Source organism: Phyllostomus discolor, chromosome 4 (assembly GCF_004126475.2).
Source record: "Phyllostomus discolor isolate MPI-MPIP mPhyDis1 chromosome 4, mPhyDis1.pri.v3, whole genome shotgun sequence".
Lineage (NCBI taxonomy): Eukaryota > Metazoa > Chordata > Mammalia > Chiroptera > Phyllostomidae > Phyllostomus > Phyllostomus discolor.
This window is the reverse complement of record NC_040906.2, coordinates 7088696-7112123: the sequence shown is the minus strand read 5'-3', so window position 1 is coordinate 7112123 and position 23428 is coordinate 7088696. Positions and strand designations below refer to the sequence as shown.

Sequence of the window (23428 nt, the reverse complement as noted above, 5' to 3'; positions counted from 1 at the left end):
ATAATGGGTATAGTGGTATAAAAATATTCAAATTATAAAATCCCTTTTTGAAATAAAATTTACAGCTAGGCTTGTCCAATCTCTTTACGTGCCTATTTCTGCCATTAAGTAGCCTCCATTTAGGAAAAAAACACGTGACACACGGAAACCTTCCTCATTGTATATGAAAACCGCATCCTAACAGGACGCATTCTTAATGCCAGTTCCCATTGGTAGAACGTGAAAATTAATTTGGACTTTCCTTTGAAATTTTGTTGGCTCACACAGAACATGCAATGGAAACTCTTCGTTTATCTAATCTTTTTTTTTCAATGTCTATTTGACCAGCCTCTTCATAATTAGTTCGAATTGTATCACTTAATCTTCCATTAGCACCGTTTCAACTCATCAAATACTAGTCAATAGGTTGCTGAACTCCGGTAGGACTTGCATACAATTGCCCACCACATCCAGCCATTAACACCCCATCCTGATGGCTGACATCACTGTGAATGCCAAAGTAACTCATCGCTTCCCTGTGTCGGTGCGAGGGTAATGGGAGATTAACAGCATACAGCTGACTGGGCTGCAGGTGAACGACTGTGTAAATGTTAGGGGGTCTGAGCATCCAGCCTTCGGAGGAGCTCACCTGCAAAGCTGCTGATGAACACATTTACCTGCCTGGCTGTCTCGAGCTTTGGGAACGTGCTCTTTTGGCTGCCTTTGCTCTGGGACAGCTCTTTGCTCTGCTTTCATTCAAAATCTCAGACTTAAGGGGCCACCGACAAGACTGTCTGGTAACTTCAAGGTCACATGAAAGAAGTTACTCACATTTACAAGCATTTGGTGAGATGTCTAATTTCAGATGCACGTGCCTCTTCAATTATGCATGCCACCTTTTCTTTTCTGAGCAGGTATTTACTGCACTAAAAATAGCGCCAGCCAGCCCGTAACTGCCACGAAGCCCCCCGGGGTGCGCCAGGACTTGAGAGAGCAAGACTGGGAGGCACGGAGAGGCCGACTGAGATCCCGTCTGTCTGACTGGTCGGGCTATTTCTAGCTCGTGTTACCGGAGCAATCTCACACTAGCAGTCACAACCTTGGCCTTGGTCCTCAAGGTGCTCAGGGGCAGCCTCACCACCCTGCTCCACCTTCTGAGGCTTCAGAAAGGTCCCCGCCACTCAGCCCCTCATTTATCTGGCTCACGAACGCCTACAATTGGCAGTGAGACAGACCTACCGACAGAGTTTATTTCATAACCCGGTATTTAGGCTCTACCCTGACCCAGGGAATCTGAATATCTGGGGGTGTGACCAAAGACGCTGGTGGGCTCACCAGCGCCCCCAGCTGTCTGACAGCCAGGCAGAGATGCGGCGTAAGGATTAAAATGCTGACATTTCGGTAGGGGCCTTCACAGGAGGCACGTGTGGACCAGCTCCTCTCCTTCCAGGGCCCCCCAGGGCCACTAGGACCTTCATGAGGCCTCCGCAGCCCGCCTACGTCTCCACCACATCTCTGTCTCTCTCGCCCTTGCTTGCTAAGCTCTAGCTCATGGCCTTGCTGCAGTTCTTCTAATGTTAGGACATGATGCACTTTGTCCAGCTGCAGGGCCTTTGCACATGCAGTTCCAGCCTCGTGCCTGTAAGGGTTTCCCCATTGCCCAGTTGATATCTCAGCCTAATCGTCTTTCTTCAAGGTAGTGATCTCTACTGCCCCAAGGTTATGCCAGGTTTTTATTATCAACTACACTGTAGTCCAAAGTGCGTATTGCAGTTGTAATTTCCTCATTATTTTTTGAATTATTTATTCCTTGTCACCCAGCTTAAAACATAAGATTCACAAGGGCAAAGATACTGTTTTGTTTTGTTTTGTTCATTGGTCCGTCACCAGCACCAAGCAGATGCCTGGCTCACAGTAGGTGCTCAAAAATTATTTTTGAGATGGAAAACAGGGGACCAGAGTGAGGTGCCAGCAAATACAAGGAAACGAGGAAACGGGAGGGAGAAGGTTGTAAAGAGAAACAGGGCGCCCAGCACAGGAAGCTGGTGGTAACACGGACAAACTCCCCTGACCTTCTGCTCTAGGCAGCAGACTCGGAGGACGCAGTAATCGACACAGCTCTGAGCACAGGGCAAAGCGGCTTCAACCTCAGCCAGGAGCTGCACCCAACTCGGAGATCCAAACCCATTTAGGGGGCAAGCCGCACTCTAAACCACGCCCTCCTCCAGGCCACACCCAAAACCTCCAATCCTGCTGGGGGGGCTTATCGGGAAAGATCAAATTACAGATCATCCCGGTTCCCAATCAGTCCTCTCCCGAAATTAAATTTCTTAATTCACTGTGAGCATCAGCCCCGTGGGCTGAAAGGACTGCTTTATCTGGCCAGAACAGGTGTTATTTATGCCTCAGCCTGGACCAAAGTCCTGGGACCGCTATCTGATAATTGGGTCTTGCTGTACTAGTCAATGCAGCCAACTAACAAACCCACTGGACTCCCTCACAGCCTTTACAGCCCAAAACCCCAAGCTGACATTGTTTGAACAGACGGCCTTCCCTACAGAAAACCTTACAGAAACCACAATGCGTAAGGCAGACGTCCAACGAAAAACCAAAACTCAACAAACCTTTGTTCACACCCAAAACAAAGAAAAAATGATCCACAATGTCAAGTGACTCTGGGTCTTTCTAGCTTCCATGTCTGGTGCTCCCTGCAAGCAGCTGCCTTGGGGAGCGGGCTGCCGGCCCCCACTCAGTGGGGTCTGGCTCCCCAGTATGAAATGCAAGCTCCAGAATCAGGCTTGTTTGTCGAAGCCAATCACACCTTAATATTTTATGGGAAGTGCTTCTTACTATATAACTGCCACATAAACAGGAAACTAATTCGTGAATCTGTTGATTGTTTTGTATGCATGAATGTTGGCTACACGCTAGACCCTCCACAAAAATACTATCATTATTTCCGACCCTAAAACTTCTATTCCTTTCCAAACTCATTGCCTCATCTTACATATCTCTACATGCTCACTCTCACAGGCTCCAAGCTGCACCCTTTATGGTTACATACCTGCCAAGTCCTTTAAACCACACGTGTCTGCAGACATGTCTGCACACCTCCGTTTGTGCAAATCTATGGATGCATGTGCGTCCATGTGTATGTGTGTGCAATTGTGTGTGTATGTATGATGGATGGATGCAGGTAGGCACATGCAACTATGTACCTCAACAATGCGTTCCATAAAATAAGATCAGATGCACAAGATCTAAAAGGAACCGAATGCTGCAGGGCTGGGATTTTCTTTGCAGGAGATCCATCTGATGACATTCTCTGCGGCACTTACTGAAACTAGATCCGTACCTGGGCTTTTGTCACATGAGACGCACCTACCACACTTGCTTGCTGTTGGTACATTTTTTTTATCAGCAAGTTCAAGTTGGGTTTCTACACTTAGAGAATAGTCCCCCTCCAATTACTTACCAGTAGTTCGATATTAACTGAATGAATAAATTCAATAAATATACACGGTGTGCCTACCATGAACCAGCCACTGCACTAAGTGCTTCTGATGCAACAGTGCAGGGTTTCCTGTCTTCATTGTGCTTGCACTCCAGCAGGAGAGGCAGTTTACAAATACACAAATTACATTCTCTGTTAGAAAGTGTTAAGTTCTTCGGGGGGGGGCGGGGGAGGAGAGCAGAAAAGGCAGTGTGGAGCCCGTGGGGCCCCAGTGGGCGGAAGGGCAATTGCAGTTGTAGGAGAGGGTGGTCAGGACAGGGCAAACCGAGCAGGTGAGTGGTAAGCAAGGCTACATAAAGCAGGTAAGGGAGTGAGCCCAGGTGAGGGGCAGCCTGGAGAGGGGGAAATGCCTGGGGAGTTCTAGAAATGGTCCAAGTGGTGGGAGGAGGAGGAGGAAGAGGAAGAGCAGGGGGAGACAAGGTGAGAGAATTAGGGGACAGACATGTCGGGCCTCGTAGGACTTTCAGTCTTGGCTCCCACTCTGAGGGTCATGGGAGATGCTGCAGAGCTGCCAGCCAAGGCAGGACACCATATGGCCCCCAAGCACAGCCGACTGTGGGAGGCAGGGCAGGTGAGGGGCCGGCTGGGCCTGGGCCAAGCAGCACACGTGTCCAGAACGTGCTGAAGTTGGGGCCGAAAGGACTTCTTGATAAATGCACATGGGAAGTGAAAGAAACAAGGTCAAGGGTGATGCCCAAGTGACTGCAGCAGGAAGCTGCCTCACCAGAGATGGGAAGGCCATACTCAGAGCTCATGGCCACTTAGAACGGCTCCCCCTCTAAAGAGAGAGCAGACCTTGACGCTCCCCTCTCTCATTCGCTCCCCCCACCGCTCACGTCCCCTTCCTTCCTCCCACTGTGCTGCCTCTCTGCTCGCTCACTTTCCCCCCACAAATACTAAACACAGCTCAACAACAGCATTTCCCCCAGCCCCCTCCTCTGCCTGCCCTTCTCTCCTGACACGGTCCTCCTCCCCAGCAGCTTCGGTTCCAACCTTCACGCAGAAGACACCCAAGTCTCAGTCTCCAGCCACGGCCTCCCTCCTCAGCGAGGCTCTGCATTTCCCCCTGCCTGCTGAACATCACGTGCGCATCTGAGCGGAGCGCCACCACCCCTGTCCACGAGGGCCTCTGCGTCCAGCTCAGCACATTCCTGCAAACATTCTCTGACGTCTGTCACTTTTGGCTCTTTCTTCTATTTCCCTTTGATTGCCTGACATACAGTCATGTCTGGAGAAGCTACCTCCAGCGTGTCCCTGGGACCTGTTGTCCTGCGTTCTGTTGCTACTCCCACTTTATTTTGAGCCTTTGTTTTCACCAACATAAGCTACTCTGCCGTTTTCATCATATTATAAACCACTGTCATGCCCCGTACTTCCTCCCCTGCTTAAAATCTTGGACTGCCACTCCCTGCTAGCTAAAAACAAACCCTTTAACACAGCACACAGCCCCCTTCCCAGTCCAGCTCCCCCCTCCCCTCCTCTCCCTAATTATCCACGGCTTGTTTATTGAAACCCACTGCTCCAGCCAAGCTGAGCTATGGTTTGGAAACACACACATTCTCCCTCCCACGGCCCGGCTCACACCACTCCTCTTACCCTGAATGCCTTTCCCTCTCGTATCTGCTCTTCAGGTCAAGGCCAAGCTCCAGATGTGCCTCAAATCTAAAGTCTCTACTTTCCCCTTGGTGATTATTCTTCCCTTCTGAACTCACGGAGCCCTTCAATTGACTGTATAATTCATCTGATACTTCATATACACTCCTTTATCGTCTCCTTTACCACTTCGTGTGCAACATCATCTCCAAATCATGTCTAACAAGAGAAATAATTACTTATTATAAAAATATTTACAATCTTCCTCTTACTTCAGCTTCTAAGTGGAGAGACTCTTGCTGGGCTGGTTCCCAGGCAACTTCTTTGTAGCGGAGAACCCAGGTAATGGACGGGCCAGAGAGAAAAAGGAAAAGCAAACAAACAAAAGGAGGAGGGGCTACACTGGCACACCACTTAGCTGAGAAGAGCAAGCAGAGAAAGGAAGGAAACACCTCAAAGGAGGGGTGTTGGGCGGAGATCTGGAGGAGGAGAGATGAGAGTGGGAGAGAGAATCTCACAAAGCAAGGGCCAGACGCATGGAGACCATTACGAGAGTAGCGAGGAGGAGATAAGATGGGTAAGACTTTTGCTGCACAATGGGAATGCATTTTTCCCACTCCTATTCATGTTCCCGCAAAAAGATAAATAAAGATTTCAAGTGTTTTAATTCACCTCTTGGCCACTAGACTGTGTTTGTTTGAATGTGACTTCATGAACAAGACTGAGTCAGGGGACAGCAAGATTGATCTAGTTCATACACTGAGTATGTCCTGTCTGCCTGAAGTGGAAATCTCTCAAAGCCAGGTTTGGGGACCTTTAATTTCTCTGTGTCCCTAGCGCTGAACACAGTGTCCTACACACAGTCATTCATCAACAAACATTTATGAATGATAAGCAGGAATGTGGGTAGATAAACAGATGATGGAGAACTTGCTTTTTTTTTTTAACATGGTAGCATTCCAGAGGTTGTCATCTGCTATTAGCGATGTAGCCAAACAGCATTTGTCAAGTGTGTTTATTTAAGGACATTTTCCTCGTCTCCCAAGCAAATATAACTTTTGTAGGTCAAACTAACGACGGCAGCGTGAAAACAGGACATCCAGAAGAGCAGTGCTTGTTAAGGATGCAGGTGAATACCAAAAATATCATGACATTCAAAACCCAAATGTCAGAGACAGCATCAGAGAGGAGAAAGCAGGAGAGTCTTTCTGAAGCGCAACCCTAATTAGTTACATTCTTCACCAAAACCGACAATTTCCTCATGCTGACTTGCCCTACTTGGGTCCAGTTACTTGCTGCTCTGAGTTTTATAACCCAAATCTTCCTGGAAAACGATGACAACTACCATGATTCTGTCTCAAAATCGAATGATCGTCTCTAAAGCCTCCTTGAGAGGTTTTCTTTTTTTTAAGATTTTATTTATTTATTTTTAGAGAGGGAAGGGAGGGAGAAAGAGAGAGAGAGAGAAACATCAATGTGCGGTTGCTGGGGGCCATGGCCTGCAACCCAGGCATGTACCCTGACTGGGAATCGAACCTGCGACGCTTTGGTTCGCAGCCCGCGCTCAATCCACTGAGCTATGCCAGCCAGGGCTGAGAGGTTTTCAAAACTTTGGTCCACTCTCAAAAATTCTTTGCCCCGTTCTCATGAAAGAAATCCAACCTCAAAAAAAAAGGTCTCTGATAAGGGGAACTTCAACGTCTACCTTCAGGACACGAAAGCGGGGAAGCACAAGAGTCGAAGGGGAGGAGGTGGGGTCTTCGGGGACACAGCTGTTCTTCCCAGAACGTTAAATGGGAGAAACGTCACCGGAACTTGACCAGCGTGACCGGGACCATGAGAGCAGCAGCCGCTTGTGCACACCCCACCCCTCTCACCACGTTGCGATGGTGCTGACGTGTGAAATGCAATGATAACACAAACCGCCCCATTGACCATTACTCCGATGTCTAAATGCCATGCTGCGATGAGATCCCTTTAAACGTCTTCTTTTAAAGAGACGTGAACTGTCCTTTTCCTGGAGACTGTTGACGACCAGTGTTCTTCTTGCGGGGTTCCCTGAAAGTGTCCGGTGGGGAAGGAAGTTGCTAGGAGGCACGTGTGAATTTCCAGTTGCTTCTGGTTGACAGCGCCCAGCCTCAAGCTGATGGAAGGGGCACAGTGTGCGATTTCAAAGATAAACTGGTTGTCTTTAGTAAAAATTGGAAGACAGTTAAGGACAACTTGATGATGTGTATTAAAATTGTCATTAAAATATGTAAACCTTTTTTGATTTAGCAAATTCCACATTTGGGAATTTAACCTCAATACATCATCAGAAAAGATACAAAGATGAGGTTATAACAACATTTGAAATTCTGTCTAAAGAGGAGAAAGAAAGGAAGGACCCTGCCGTTTGCCGACAGCACGCTGATGAAATAACAGCACGCTGATGAAATAACAGTGCACCGACTCGGTGAAACGCTCTGCAGTCGTCGGGAAGAGCATTCCAGGTTTGTATTTATTACGGCAAGAGGATGTTAGCGTTGCAGTAAATGAAAAAGCAAATAACCAGACAGCCCATGAATGTGTTCTTCTTCCAAAAAAGTGTGAATATTGTTTAAATTTATATTGTCTGCTGTCAAAGAGCATTTTTTATTATTAAAAAGAAAGTAAAGTTTAAAATTACCTTCTTTTTAATTTTATTTTAATCATTGTTCAATTACAGTTTTCTCCTTTTTATAAAATTACCTTCTAATGAGAGAAAACCTTGGTCCCCAGGGTTTACATACGGAACCCTGAAAATCAATCAACTTCTCCCTCTCCTCCTCTTCCTCCTCCTCCTCCTCCTCCTTCTCCTTCCTTCTCAGCCCTCTCTCTCCCTTCCTTTCCCTGCACCCTTCAAGAGAAGAAAGAGATGAGATGCCACTGAGAAGGAGAAATCCGGATGTAAAAAAGCAATGAAAGAAATTACTTTCTTAGTGGAAATCTCTACTGACAGAAGCTAAGGAAAGCTTTTAACAGTAAACCCAGCAAAGCCCTGAGAAAGCTAGTCTCTAAGCTAAAAAAAGCAGGAAAAGTTTCAAAGAAATATTTCAATCAAATTTTGTGGCTAAAATGGGTTAAAATTCACTATTATCAATTAAGTAATAAGGCATTCCTTTCCAGAATTAACAAGAAATTCTTTTAAATATAAAAGAATTTTTAGCCCTGGCTGGTGTAGCTTAGTGGATTGAGCTCGGGCTGTGAACCAAAGCATCACAGGTTCGATTCCCAGTCAGGGCACATGCCTGGGTTGCAGGCCACAGCCCCCAGCAACCGCACATTGATGTTTCTCTCTCTATCTCTCTTTCTTCCTCCCTTCCCTCTCTAAAAATAAATAAATAAAATCTTTTAAAAAATAATTTTAATTTTTCCAATCAATCTATAAGCAAAATGTGCTATCTTTATTTTTTTTCCAATAGAGGGCTGAAGGAGAGAAAGAGAAAATGAGGCAGAACAGAGAGGAAGAGAGAGAATTTATGATCATAAAATCGTACCCTAACTTCGCTTCTCAAAGCCAAGCAACCTCCACCACCTAACGAATCAGGCACAGATGTTCTTCCCTTAAACTCTGAAGCCGGTGCTCCCACCCGCGGAAGCACTGCGCTAACTTGCCCGCACGGACTCGGAGTGCTTTGGCTCTCCACAGCTGCCCTTCACGTCTGCAGGACCAACTGATGGACACTGTTGGTGAGTCCCTAGAACCGGCACAAACCGTGGGGTGTGCAGGAATGACATAAGGAGCTTGCGAAAGCGTCTGCTGGGGATCAGCCATGTGTGCGGTAGACCAGCAACCTGCCTTGCTGGGAAGCCTGAGTCCAAGGACTGTCTTGAGGGGTAGGAGCAACGTTCCATGCGCCTTGGCTCACCGGCCCCGGCTTCACCACAGCCTGAGCAACCAGCCCTCAGTGGGACCCGGCGAAGCTTAGACTGTCAGCGGCAGGGACCAAGTGTGTCCACAAAGGAATATGTCTTTCTTAGCAATGCTCAATTTATCACTGCAACTAATAGGAGCCAATCAATAAATGAGGCTGACTGTGACAATATTTAGGAAGACAGGAGCAAGGCATTGAAGTTCAAGGACAGCTAATTTTAAAATTTTACAAAGGAAGTAAAATAGCAATGAAGAAGAATCTATCAATAATAACCTTAAACGTAAATGGATTAAATGCTCTAATCAAAAGACATAGAGTAGGTGAATGGATGAGAAAACTTGACCCACATACATGCTGCCTACAAGAGACCCACCTCCGAACAGAAGTCCTACACAGACTGAAAGTGAAGGGTTGGAAAAAAAATATTCCAAGTCAATGGACAGGAAAAAAAAAAAAAGCTGGGATAGCAACACTTATATCAGATAAAATAGACTTCAAACAAAAGCCATACATTTTTAATAAACATTACCAATAATAATAAGGTCAAAAAATAATCCTGACTGTGAATAATATAGAAATGTGGTTTCAATGTAAGTAAAACTTAATTTTATAGAAGTCTCCCGAGTAGGCAAACAGGAGCTATAAGAACGTCATCTGAACCACGCTGTTCAGGGCTGCCTTGCGCTTCCTCCGCTTCCGTTCTCTTCCAACTATGACTTTTTATCTGAACATTTCCAAGTTTTTGTTTCATCTATTGCAGGAAGTTTAATGTACCATACTCAACTGTGGCTTTAAGACAACCAGCAAAAGGTGAAATATTTGCATTTTCTTTGTTAAATCTTAAACTTTCAGCAAAGGAGATGTTCATGTTTCTGTAGCTGGTAGAAATTCCAGACTTCCTTTGACTATCGTACCCCTGGCCCCCAGAGTAAGACAATGTAAAGGACAAAATGCAAAATATAGCATTCCCAAAAGAACGAGGAAAAGTTTCTTTCTTTCCTTCTTTTCTTTTAATTTGATCTTCTAAAATACTTTTAATGTAATGAAAGAGGAGAAAGTTTAAATGTCACAGAGGTGGGTTATGAAAATCTACGAAGAACTCTACAGATTGACATTTGCAGCTGGAAACTTTCTTTACCTGGTATTGACTAAGCAGAATAACTTCCATATGAGCAAAATTTAATCACTTAGGAAAATGCCATACGGTCATCATGGTACAAGGAACTCCGACATGGTCCCCTTCTCTAGAATTTTATAGTCTAACTAGAGACATAAAATCAGCACACCCCCAAAAAAAGGAGGATAGGGAACATTCAGACGCTAGGTTGTGTGATGCTGGCTGTAAATACAACGATCAGAGGGAAAAGGTATGGCTTAAACAGCAGGTAAAGCACAGGTTTTACTAAGGAGGGGAAAGAGGGAGAGCTAGGGCAACGATGCCAGCCGTACAGAGAGAAGAACGAGCAGGAAATGTGCAGGGCTGGGGGCAGGCGAACATCCAGAAAGACTGCCCAGCAATCCGAAATGACCGATGCGGAGGCAAGGACAATGCAGCCCCGCCCTGGGCTGGCATCAGTGTGTGAGAGCTGGCCACGGTCCGGGGCGGAAGTGCTGGGGTGTCAGGAAGTCTGGGTCCAGACCAGAGAGATGGGGGCTTACCACAGCACAGCGGCCAGACAGGGCGGCAGTTGTACAGGAGGACCTTGTGCGGGTAGGAAATTAGATTTCACTCCAGGAAGCTGGAGAAGTCTGTACCTGGGAGCTCACAGACAAAAATTCCAGCCCAATGTATAGGTAAGGGGCCAGCGGCCTCAGAAGCCCAGATTTAAGATGGTTGGTAAGGCATATACTCGATCCACCTCCACCAGTAGGAGCTAATCAAATATTGCAGGCTTGTTTGACAACGACCTGAAGGCTGAAGGCTTCGTGGGTTCTATCACTAAGAGAATTGAGGGAGGGAGCTTAGAGAACGGTCTGGCAGCCACCAGCCCATGGGAAGATGAGTTCAGGATGTTTCAAAGCATCAGCCCTGCTTTACTGGGTCCGAGCCAGGATGCAAATACCCATCCTGACACTAATAGACCTAAAAAACAATGTCAAAATCAGTCCAGGTATTATGAAGGTATAGCAAAGAATATTCTGAAATACCAAGTGCCCCAACCAATGTCTTACTTTTTTATGCCTTAACTTATTCCGTAAGAGCTGAGGGGCTTACAGAAAATACACGCCATTAAATAGTGAAGTGCAAATGAGCATGGACATCAGAGCCAGGAAAGACACAGCGGAAAGAGCGTGTGTGGGAGAGAGGTGAACGCCTGGCCATCAAGAGTGGAGCAAGTTGCACGAGCTGAATTGCCAATTTGATTGCACACCTCCCGGTGGCCTCGCCAACCAGCCAGAGGAAAATTCGTGCTGCGCATCCATCACTCCATGTGGGGGTCCTTCCTTCTGACATGTCCTGGTCTGTCCCCCGCCCTTGTCTCTTCCCACCCCTTCCCTGCCGCCCTTAGCCTTCCACAGAGAGCCAGGTCCTGGCTGCTCCACTGGGCCCTCCCGGCCAGGGAGCGCTCGTAGGGCGGGGCACGTGGAGGGACAGATGTTCGGCATGTGTTTTCCTCTGGCTTGTCTGGCCTGTGTATCTTCTGGCTCGTTTTCATGCTGAGTGAGAAATAAAAGAATTCATCATGAAATGGCTGAGAGAAAGTCAGACCCATCTAGAGATCTGATGCCTAAATTGCCACCATCAGCACATGCAAAACAAAAAAATAATAATGTTGGCCATTAGTCATGGCTTCAGGGACTTCTGCAGCCAAACTATGAAGTTTAAAAATCTCCCACCCCTCCCTTTTTAATGGAACCTTCCCCTTTGAATACTGCCCACCACCCCTCCCCCAGTGAATGCAGCCCTCTGTGGAGCCCTTCCCCCAGCGGCTCTCTCCGTCAAATCTCCAGGGTGAGACGCCCCAACTGCCTGCCGCTACATTCTGGTACTTCTGAAACTTAACATTTTAAAGGACTGGCTTTTACAAATGGTTTACTCAGATGGAAAAAAAGGGATGGAGTTCACAATGAAGACAATAGAACTCTATGAAGGGGTCCCAGAGGAGTCGTTGAAAATCCATGTCAAAGGCTAGAAGGTCCTTCCTGTGCTGTTGAGGATAAACAGGGAACCATGAAATAAAGCTCACGCCTCGTTCCTATCCAAGATGAAAGGCACCTGGAGGGGTGGGTGGGATTTTCAAAGGTCTGTTATACGCTTGTTGAAGTTAAATTCTATTTCCAGTTGTGATCACCATTAGTCCATCTCTAGCACTCTTATTAAATTATCTAATGACACCGACGCCTGCGACATCCAACTGTCAAACCCTGCCCACTGTACCTCCAAGGAGAACACTTTGCCTGCCCCACCTCCCCACGCCCAGCAGAGTCAGCTGCTCCTTCCCCTGACTGCCATGGCCGCTTCTGCACATCCCCTGTCCACGGCGCTCGTCTCTGCCATTGTCTCCCCATTTCCTCAGAGACCACGGCAAACCGTCTTTGCACGTCCTGGCTGCAGCAGTGCCTGGGAAGTGAGAGGTGTGGGGTGTGTACCTTCTAAACGAACACAGCCCTGCCCCTAAAGCTGTAAGCAAATAAAAGCACATTACGTTCCTGGATATGGAGACTTTGGGAAGCAGGAAACACCCTTCCACGAGCAGAGAAGGTTGAGGAACATTCTCATGTGGTCACACACATAGCTTAGAGTGGTGGTTCTAACATTTTTGGAGATGCAGGTATCTTTGAGAATCCAGGAAACTTTTGAGTCTCTCCTAAGAAGGATACACAAACACCTGAGTTTGCAGGGCGTTTTCAGAAGATGCACAGGATCCGTGAAATGACCTTTGACTCCATGACCGCTGCAAAACCAGGGGTCAACTGAGCCCCAAATAGGAGCTCCTGCCTAAAAATAACAACATGGACTGGTTGTCTATTGTGAAAATTACATTTCTTTAAAAAAATAGTGGCAGTGTGTACAGTTAGACAACCAAGGGCTGCATCCCCCAGGAAGCACCGGGGCGCCAGCAGGGATAAATGCATCAGGTGAGTCCATACAGACCCACAGCCCTCGGGCCAGGAAGGGCCATGGCACTGCTGGGTCTTACTACCTTGGGCAGAGAAAAGCCTTAACCTTCACTGTACCTGCTAAAGTACCGCGTCATTCCTCCTTATTTTTCAAGATACAAAAATTAAGAGAAGGCACTGCTTTAGAAATTATTTTACATGACAAGAAGCTTTTTAAACTAGAAACTTAGAATCAAGGACACTTAAAGGGCTCAGCAACTCCCAGGAGGCACGAAAGGGCCGTGCACAGACTGGGGAAGTTTCTGGTCCAGTGAAGAAGACATTGGGGAGGAAGGCCTGGAAGCCACTGGTCTCCGGAGCTCCCTGGCTAAGTGAGCAGCTACAGTCCAGAAGAAGTGAGCTCAGCTCCTACAAGGACCTTCGTATGGGCTGCCGGTCGCACCATCTGTTCCTTCGATCTAAGGTATTACGAGAAGCGTTTTAGTAGTCATTCATGAAACACTGTCAGTCTGGATTAAACCTAAAAATACACTCACTTTTATGATATAAATTAGGCACAAAATGTCCTAAAAACCGTAAGGAAAAATGGTACAAGTGTCATGAAAGCAACTGAAGAAACAGTGGGCTACAAGCGGAAGAACAGAATAAGGGAAGAGAGACGGGCAGGTTGGAGCAGCCGGACCACCGTGAAAACGAAACGAGAGGGGACCAAGCTGGGTCCCACTGGACATCCTTTCAAAGACGAGCGAAGAGATACAATAGCAGCCTGAGGTGGCAACAAACACGGGCCACACAGGGAAAAGCGTGAAGGAGAAAGCGGCTTCTCTGAGCCAGGAGGCAGAGGGGAAGTGTGGGAAGAGCAGATGCGCCCCACCTCGGTTCCCCGGTCAGAGGAAGGACCAGCCGGGGGGTGGGGGGGTCCAGGGTCATCTGTGTGTTCCTAAACACTCGTAAGGAGATTTGAGAATCCATGTAGAGCAAAATCTTCAGCTGGCCGTTTTTCTCCTGCACCACTCCAAATGTGGAGAGTTTATTGTAGTTTTAAAGAGGAATAGACGTGGGCATCGGAGACATGGGAAGGATGGGATGGAGCACGGTGAGGGTCCACGCTGCACCCTAAGGAGACGGCCACCTCCAACAGCTTTCTCACCCAGAGGCCACACACCAGCGGGCTCTCTCTCGTCTATCCCTCAGCCCTGAGATCACCCGTCACAGCAAAGTTCCCAAGCAAACCCCGGTTTAAGAAGCACAGAAAGATTTACTGAGACAGGCTGAGACGCAACTGTGCTTCATGGAGAGGCGACAGGAGCAGTGAACCTTCCCTGTGTGAAAGCACCAACTGTGGGGCCACTGAGTCACCGGGAGAGCTAATGAGCACCCGTGACGCCCCCCACCAGGAGCAGGCAATGCTAAACAAAGGTCAATTTAGCTATTTACCCCAAAACACTGCACAAAACAAATAACACGTTTGGAAGAGGCAGACCTAGGAAAAAGAGAAGGACTAATTAAGGAGAGGGTGGGGGCGAAACTGATGACAACCCGCAGGGAGGGGTTGACCGAGGCACGGGGAAAAGGGTGAGGCGTCATCCCCTTCTCTCTCGGAAACAGTGTAAACACTCGTCAGGCAGCGGTCACGGAGGAAATCTTGAAACACGAAGCGCAGTGGCACTGAGATAGCTCAAGTATATTACCATCACCTGGAAGGTGTAGAAGTTCAGCATTCGGCTCTCGGCACTAACCTTTAGAAAGGAATGTTTGTGTAAAGCTGGAGGCAGCAACCCAGTTTGTCCTCAAAGGCACAGAAGGGACCCCTCCGCCCTGCCACACAGAAATACGCAAACACGTCGGTCTTCAGGCGTGCGCATGGCATCCACCGAAGGGGGCAGCTGGTTCCTGAAGGCGAATGTGCACCAGCTCCCCGAACGCAGCAGCAGGGCCTGACCTCAGCCGCCCAGGTCTGGGGCTCTCCCTCCGGCTCTGACGCTTCCTCCCACCTCCCCCGCACCGAGTCACTCCCCTGTCCCGTGAAGGCCCTTGTTCCCTTCTCCACAGGCTTTTGGTTCTTCACCAAAATGTACCCACGTCCACAGAGCCCCCGTACTGCAAAATGAATTACAAAGCTGCTTTTTAAAAAAAAAAATTAAACAAAAAGAGCATTAAGCGCGTGTCAGTGCAGCAAGCGGAAGGCGCCCACAGAGATCACAATCAATACGGTCTCAGAGGAAAAGACTTCGCACAAAGAAGTGGGGGCAGTGAGAGCCGGCCCCTCTTCCTCGGGAGGAGCGTGTGTGGATGGACTGCCTGTCGCCTTTAAGGAGAGAAACCCTGAAGCACTGTGAGCTCCACCACAAAGCCACACACGGCACTCCGCAGGCTCCAGTTGTGGGGGAAGTCTAAAAGATACCAGATCACACACTTTCCAGATGGAAAATAATGGTTTAGAGAAAAAAAAGGATGGTACTCAAAATCATTGTCTCCTTGCCATAACCTGAAGTGTAATTTTTGAGAACTTAGTGTAATGTAGTTATTAATATATCATCTATATTAACATACCTAAGTAAATATTTTAAAGTATTCCTTGACTGCTTCTCGGCCTGTTGGCTAAGATCAAGTGTAAAAATTATTCCTCTAAGGAACAATGCATTTCAAAGACAAATGTTTCCCATGAAACTGTTGTTAGCAAATGAACTCACTGCCCCAAGCTGCCCACAGTTCTTGGAGAAAGCAGTCGGAAGAGGTGCAAATCGGAAAATCGACCTTCAGAGCATTAAGCACCAAAGACCTCACGCCTGTGTGGGACACTTCGGCCAGGGCTGGGAGATGGTCTCAGGAAACCAGAGGCCACACTCTTTCTACTTTGAGTCGCCCTGGAAACAATACCTTGGAAACCAATTTTGATCATACGTGCAAACTCCCCTAAAATGGAGGAACTGGTGTTGATGGCTAGCACTCGGGTTATCCCGGCACAATGCCATACGCACCGTCTCTCTCTGCCAAACCGAGAGGCGGTGCAGGGAGGAGATGCCCGTGACTCACCGATGAAGTGGTTGGGCCCCAGGGCCAGCATCTCCTCCGAGAGGACCAGGCCCCCAGGCGCCTGGAGCAGGGTCACGCTGCGGCCATCGATGAGCGAGCACTGCTGAAACCCCGGGGCCGTGACCTTCCACAGCAGGATCAGCGAAGCGGCAGCGTCTTGCCGAATCCTGAAAACAGGAACGGTGTCAGTGGAGAGCCCCAACCAGAACAGCGGGTCTGGGAACCAGCCCATCGCAGTGAACACACACGGAAGGAGGAAGGACCGGGTGCCCGTCCACTAAGGGAGGGGGAGGGGAGGGGACCGAGGAATGGCCTTACAAACAGGCATCGCTCTGTGCACACACACCCGTCCCTTCCCACACGGGGGACAGGTGCCCAGGGAACACTTCTAATCGATAGTACAGAGGCAGACGGAGTTCCTCTAGAGACAACTCCTCCCACCTCCACACGACAGAAAGGACCTTGCGTGACTGTACTGCCCATGGGTAATGCATCCCCAATCGGCCACCTGGGGTGTGCTGGCAAAATAAGTGTGTCACCTCCCACGCTCCAGGTCTCCCCTGCCTTTTTCCTGTTTTCGGGATAAAATCCAAAGAACAAGATGCCCTAGGAGACTCATCGGCCTCAGCCTCCATTCCCCTCCCAGACTCAAATCCGGCACCTCCATCCTGGCAGCCTAAGCCTCGGGCAACAGGATGGCTGTCTCTTCCCCAGGCAGGTTCCGGCCCAGCTCTCAGCCTCCACCTCCTCCCTCCCCGGGAGACCTGTCCTCCTCAAGGCTCAGCCCCCACCTCACCCCTTCTCTGAGCACTTCCCTGCCCATCTCCCTGCCACCTTCCGGCCCCTGTGTCCCTGTGCTCCCCGAGAACTGGGTCTCTGCTGCTGGGGAGAAGAGCTGCCCCTCCCTTGGCTCCGGGCAGGTGCTCAGCCCAGGGCTGGGAAACGACTGAATCCATGAATAACTCCAAGCGTCAGGGCTGAGCGACCCCCACGGGGGAGTTCAGGACGCCCGGAGACCATTTCTGCCCTCCCGTGGCTCTCGGCCTGGGTCAGACTCTGCTATTCCTGCCCGGCTCTGCAGCCTAACAGCCTCTTGAAGAATTTCAGGTTTGAAGACTAGAACATTCAAAAAGGCTTATGAAAGGAAGACAACACGACCTGAACCAGCAATTGTCAACCGGTGTGCCGCACGAATTTTTGAAACGTGCAACGCCTAACAGTTCGGTCAGAACCACCACCCTCTTTTTCCTTAGACTGGAAAATTAAAAAAAAAAAAATGACAACATCCAAAACAGCAATAGCTGTCTGTTGAGAATGAATCAAAATTATACCTATTTTTTTGGTCAGATGGGCAAAAAATATGCTTTTTTTTGGTGTGCCGCAGGATTTTAGCAATTAGTTTGTGTGTGCCGTGAGATGAAAAGGGCTGGAAATCTCTGATCTAAACGGGAAAGGGCTGGGAGAGGGTTTCCTAGATGAACGAACCTTCCTTCCCTAAAGCCAGCTCTGGGCGGTGAGGGCTTCAGCCCTGCTGTGAGCAGGAAACACTTAGCACTGAGGCCCCCTGCTGGCAGAACTCAGTGCTGCCTCCGTCCCCACACCGGTCTTGCTTGGGGAGGTAGGTCTTCCTGTGCCCGGAGTTCCCCACCTGTTCTGGCTCTACCCCCATTCCCTCCCCCGCCACAGCAAGTCAAGGCCTGGGGGAGGAGCGTAGGTGCAGTATGACAGAGTCCCTCTTCCAAAAATTGTTTCAGGGACGCTAATGTTTAGAAGGCAAAGTGGGCAAAACTAATGCTGGGTACATGGAAGAGGTCTGTAACACCCACTGCTCCCTCAAAAGGGGGGAGCACCCTACTTCACCGGGACCATGGGTCCATCACTCTCCCAAAGTCCGTGGGGACTAGATAGCAAACAACCATTGGCTGCACTGGGGCAAGGGTGGGCGGAGAGAGGAGGTTGTAGTGAACAGCAACAGAGAAGGCCAGGCAGCGGGCACTGCCAGACAGGACGGGACACTCTAGTGCTGGCCGCACGCCCCCCCCCCCCCGCCCCCAGCAAGGTCCACAGCAGGTGCCCCGCCCACCTGCTTCCCTGCGCCTGGTCCCCAGCCCACCGGTGACAACAGGCAGTGTGTAACTCGAAAGAGCTTCAGTGTAAAACAAAGCAAAACGCTCTCTTCTTGGCTCTTGGCTTTTAAAGAGAGTGTTATCATGGTTAAATTTTAAATTGGGGGTCCGTTGTGCAGAAGAATTTTAACCCGTGGCCCATGAAAATCTCCAAGAGGCCACAGCATTTTGGAAGTGAGAATCACTCGGGAAGTGAAGGGTCTGGCTCTGGACCTCTCCGAGGCCGCCGGCTCCTCCTCTCACCCCAGACCCTGACGGGGCCCGCCCTCGAGCAGTCTCTGAACGAACAGCAGCCTCAAGTTTCTGCGTGACACTGGCCACGTGTGCACGTGAGCCCCAGCCACGCTTCTCGCCGGGCGGGCCAGGCCCAGACCAGGCACAGGGACAGCCACAGCCGCAGCCGCGGGTAGCCACAGCGTCGGTCCGAACCGTTTTATCTGAGAGCCCCCTTACTTGACTGAGGTGCTCTGCGGCACCTCGAAGGACACCAGCCGGCCGCCCGCAGAGCTGCTGGAGCTGGCGTTCCCACAGGCAGCGTCCGGGGTCACCTGGGAAGACAAGACCCAAAGAGAGATCGGGTTGTTCAGAGCACCACGCGATGCATTATATTACAAAGCCAAATGCCATGAGACGCCATCCCTCTGTCCAGGCCCTTTCAAAGGTGCTGGGGTGGGAACAGAGAAGGACAAGTGAAAATTGCCCGTCTCAAAAGAAAATGAGGGCTTTGTCATTTCAGTTTCTGAAAAGCAGACGTGCTCCTGGGAACGGTGTCCCCATGGCCAGGACCGTGAACACGAATAACAGGATATCCCGGGGGAGGGCCCAGGGCTCCCTCGCTGCCCATTCACTGGACAAGTGTCACCGGCCTCTGCTCTGCGCTCAGCCTGGGGTCCTGGGGGACTACATGCCTAGAGAGCAAGGGGGTGGGTGGCCTTTAAGGACTGGCTTTCCCATGGCAGGTACAAACCTTAATGACTAGAGCGGTGAGCCTTTAAATGAACAATAGGTGCCTTGCCTGGGTAGCCCAGTTGCTTACAGCATCCACCTGACACTCCAAGGTTGCAGGTTCAATTCCCAGTCAGGGCATGTACAAGAATCAACCAATGAATGCACAAATGAATGGAACAACAGATCAACCTCTCTCTCTCTCTCTCTCTCTCTCTGTCTCTCTCTGTCTCTCTGTCTCTGTCTCTCTCTCTCTCTCTCCAATTTTTGAAACTAGGGAGGAAGTATCTGGTCTGCGTGACCCTGCTCTGTGTGGAGATGGGTCCCAGGAATGCACATTAAGGCCAGGTCACTGGGAGGCTGCCCTGCTTTTCCCCTGTGGACTACACCTTCATTTTTTAAGGGGCATATTCCCAAAAAGTGTCATACTAATGTGCACAAAAAAAGCTGGCAGTTGAGGGGTGGGCCAAGTGCTCATCAGAAAGCACATTACGAACACCTGAACTGTGTCCAGTGAGGTGCTTCTGATCAATTCACTCGTTTATTCCTCATGCTGTGATCACTGTCTTCACTTCAAAATCCTAAATAAAAGGGTGTTCAAAGTACCCCGCATCAAAGTACCCTGTATTAACAGCGAACAATACAGAAATTCTCAGCACTTTCACCCCATCCCACACCTAGGACTTCTTGTCCAGAAGGTTGGATGGTCAAATGCTACAGATAAAATCCACCCGGGAAATTCAAAGACACGAGTGCAACGCGATCAGGGTGTAACTGACAACTGTCCCATGAACTTTAGTCCCCTACGGCTCCAAGTAGCCTCCGGTTCCCAAAGTATCACGGCTGCATGCAAAGGGCAAGTGTCTTCCCCTCGCACTTCTAACCTGACTCTTCTGAACAGCCTAAGAAATACCAGCAGGATGGGATGGTGGGGCGTTTCCCTTTCACGTTTACCATCGGCAGGGTAGCATGTCTTTAAGAAAATGGATTGAAATAGCTGGTTGGGAAGAAGCTTTTCTCCAAAGGACACTTCCTTGGTAAACACGGGACCAGATCTCCTTCACACTCCAGGAGTGAGTCATTCCGCAGAGAGGTATTAAATTGATCATTTCAAAGCATCTATTAAAAGTCTGAAATCAGAGCAAGACCACAGCTTTCAGGCAGGCTAGGCTAGGAGCAGGGCCCTGCAGCCTGAGGGTGGCCTTCATAAACTGTGGCAATGAAAAAAAAAGTGGGTCAGCTGGTTATAATTACCCAAGACAATGAAAGAAGAGATACTGCCTCACCTCTTTTTATAATAATGGAAAATTCTAGATGCATTGCTTCACTTTAAAAGTGCTACACAAAGACCTAGGTGGCTCTTTTTTTTTTCATTTAAGCTATAAAACCTGTAATAAAATACAAACCCACATCTATACGGATGTCATATAAAGGATAAAATATGGAAGAAAATGACTCTATTGTTGTCACCTCAAATTCCTGATTTCAAATTATTCCCAAATTCTTCCAGCTAGCAAATATACATCCTATGTCAATTTTCAGGGGCGTACTAAAAATTTCCTATTTTATGTGATAAGAATCTTGATGAGCTTGAAAATACAATAAGCCAAAACCCAACTGGCCAAGATTCAATAAATAGAACTTGCTGTTGCCAACGTAAATAAAATTTGCAAATTTCACTGTCAAATGCATCCTCAAAATATTTTAAAAAGTGGACTGGGAGTAATAAGGAGAAAACTGTATTTGAACAATGATTAAAATAAAATAAAAAATACATATTTTAGAAAGCAACAAAACAAAAAAGAACAAATAAAAACTCATAGACACAGGAAAAACGGGGCAGGGGGAGGTGGGAAAGGTAAAGTGGGTCAAAAGCGTGGTGACAGAAGGAGGCTTGACCTTGGGGGGTGGCCGACAGTGCAATACACAAAGGATGGATGATTGAATTGCACACCAGAAACCTAGATACTTTTATTAATCAAGGTCACCCCATAAATTTAATACCATTTTTGAAAAATCAATAATAGCTGCTTTTTTTTTCCCTCTAAATCCCACTGAGGTGCTGCAGGGCACCAAAGTAGAACCCAAACAATAACAAACAAACCAAGAAAAAGGGGAGCACGATGTTCCACAAGTAAAACCAGGTCGGCAACGGAGGATCCGTGATGCGTTTGTTTACATGACTCTTCATCGAGCTGTCTGCCCCCAAGCCTACGATTATCTCACAAAAATGTACATGGATATTGTTCCTCGAAATAACTTCATTCCTTTTCTTTTCTTGATTACTCTTTTTATGCTCACAAACGATCACAACCCAAAGGTCTCATCTGTGTGACCCAGAGAGATTGCCCAAACAAGCACAGGCGGGAACGAGGTTGGGCACGTTGTTTTTGTTCACTGGGGAACTTGAAGGTTTTCCACGTTCATTGCTGATGCTAGAACCACTGGAATTGTTTCAACGCGACTGACGTCTCACACAAAAACATGTGCGACAAAACATTCTCACCTCCACTTGATCCCATTTCATTTCTACGACTTTCTGCCCCGTTTTCGGCTGCCACGTCGGCAGGGTCACAGTGGCCTGGGAGCGGGGCAGGGCGACGTCAGGTTCCTGGGTGGCGGGGACCGGCTGAAGCTGCCGGGGTGCCACGGACTCGGTCCAGCCAGAAGCTGGGAGACTGGGAAGTGCCTGCTCACAGTTCGGACCTTCGTAGCCTTCGGTGCAAATGCAGAGGTAGCCATCGCTGCTGCTGCTGCTGCTGCTGCTGCTGCTGCAGTTGCCATGGTGACAAGGGTTGCTGGTGCAGGGATCCACAACAAGCTGAAAGAGACCATAAACGGGGTCAATTATTCCCTCGTAAGAAAAGCGGTGCCGTCACTGAGAAATTAGCTCCGTGTCTCAGAGCTGCTGTTCCATCTAGTGGAAACGCTGTTCCAGTGGAACTGGACTGTGGAGTTCACGCTCTTCACCCCCCGTGCTGTCGGGGGCGGCCTCCCAAGGTCATCCCAACAATGACCTTTCCACAGGTAACAGGTGTCCTGCAAGGATATTCACACAGTGGAGAACAGTCTCCGGAACCCAAGGCCCTAAACAATGTGGGTTCAGGAACACGTTACTTAGAGAAATCTGCTAAGGCAAAAATGGTTAAAATGAGGACTTCACGGGAAAATATCAACGTTGGCACTGGTAGCTGCGTGCCGTGACAAATGACACTCGCACTCTCAAGGGAAGTCTCCCTTTGCCCCTCCTGGGCCATCGCAAGACTTCCTCACGCCCAGTTTATTGCTCCTAGAGGCACTTACTTCTGTCCCCCCGTTTCCCACCTGATGAACAAAGCTTTTTAAGATGGCAGTTTTAAAGTACAGGCTTCCAAAATAATGAGCATGTGTAACGATTAAAAGCTAGCAGAGAGCACGGTGGCAACGGGTATTCAGCACAATCTTACGAAATGTCTGTCTCATTATTTTGGAGGGCGATTACAGAGAGAGGTGACCCCGCTGGACACAGGAGATAAAAATTCACGTGTCTTTCGGTGCTGTCCCTGCTCTAAGGTTTATCTCGCAGTGCTCTGTTAACCTCTGAATCGCCATTTGTTATTACTTGGAGACGCCACAGAACAATGAGAAATGAAACAATGCTTCTCCGGAGACAGCTCAAGGGTTCAGGCGTGTTCTCCGTACTTACTCAATTATCACTTGTTTCCGTGATAACAGGAAATTAGACCTCTAGCGGGCGTGCGTACCCCTGGCTCCTCGGGGCTGGTCACAAAATAGAACTCAGGAGAAAAACAGACTACAAAGAAATGGAACCCCGAATCCTCCTACCGAAATGGTTCACACGTGATTCTGCATGGAAAAATGGCTATTTCCTTCACAGACTACCAGAAAACAGTAGATAGACTGGTATCTGAAAAGAATATTGAAACTGTAAATGATTTTGGAGATTTATAATCTTTATCAACGCAAAGTAAAACCCAACTCCATCCCCACGGGAGACAAAGCCCTCCCTAATCCGACACCTTCCCAGCCCTGATGTCCTCTCTTCCCACACAAGCTCCTCCTCCCTGGTGCGGGCTCCTCCCTGCTTTCTCTCTGTCCCTGGACTAGGCCAAGGTCATTGCTGTCTCAGGGCCTTTGCACCTGCTGGGCTCTCTGCCTGGAATGCTCTCCTCCCAGACTTTGCATGGATCTCCACCTCACTTCACAACGTGAAAGTCCTGTTGTAGAGGCCACAACTGCCACCGAACCCCAGGAAGTCTGACCCATAAGCAGGAAGT

The 23428-nt window shown here is 48.7% G+C and overlaps 1 protein-coding gene across 1 annotated transcript in view; it reads right to left on the bottom strand.

Moving 5' to 3' along the window:
• The window catches only part of DNER (delta/notch like EGF repeat containing), a 262105-nt gene that overhangs the window by 135470 nt on the left and 103207 nt on the right, over positions 1-23428 (bottom strand). The window contains exons 2-4 of the mRNA XM_028509617.2: positions 21658-21972; positions 18660-18754; positions 16081-16247 (exon numbers count right to left, since the gene is read on the bottom strand). Coding sequence (XP_028365418.1) covers positions 16081-16247; positions 18660-18754; positions 21658-21972 — 577 coding nt within the window. The remainder of the gene's footprint in view (positions 1-16080; positions 16248-18659; positions 18755-21657; positions 21973-23428) is intronic.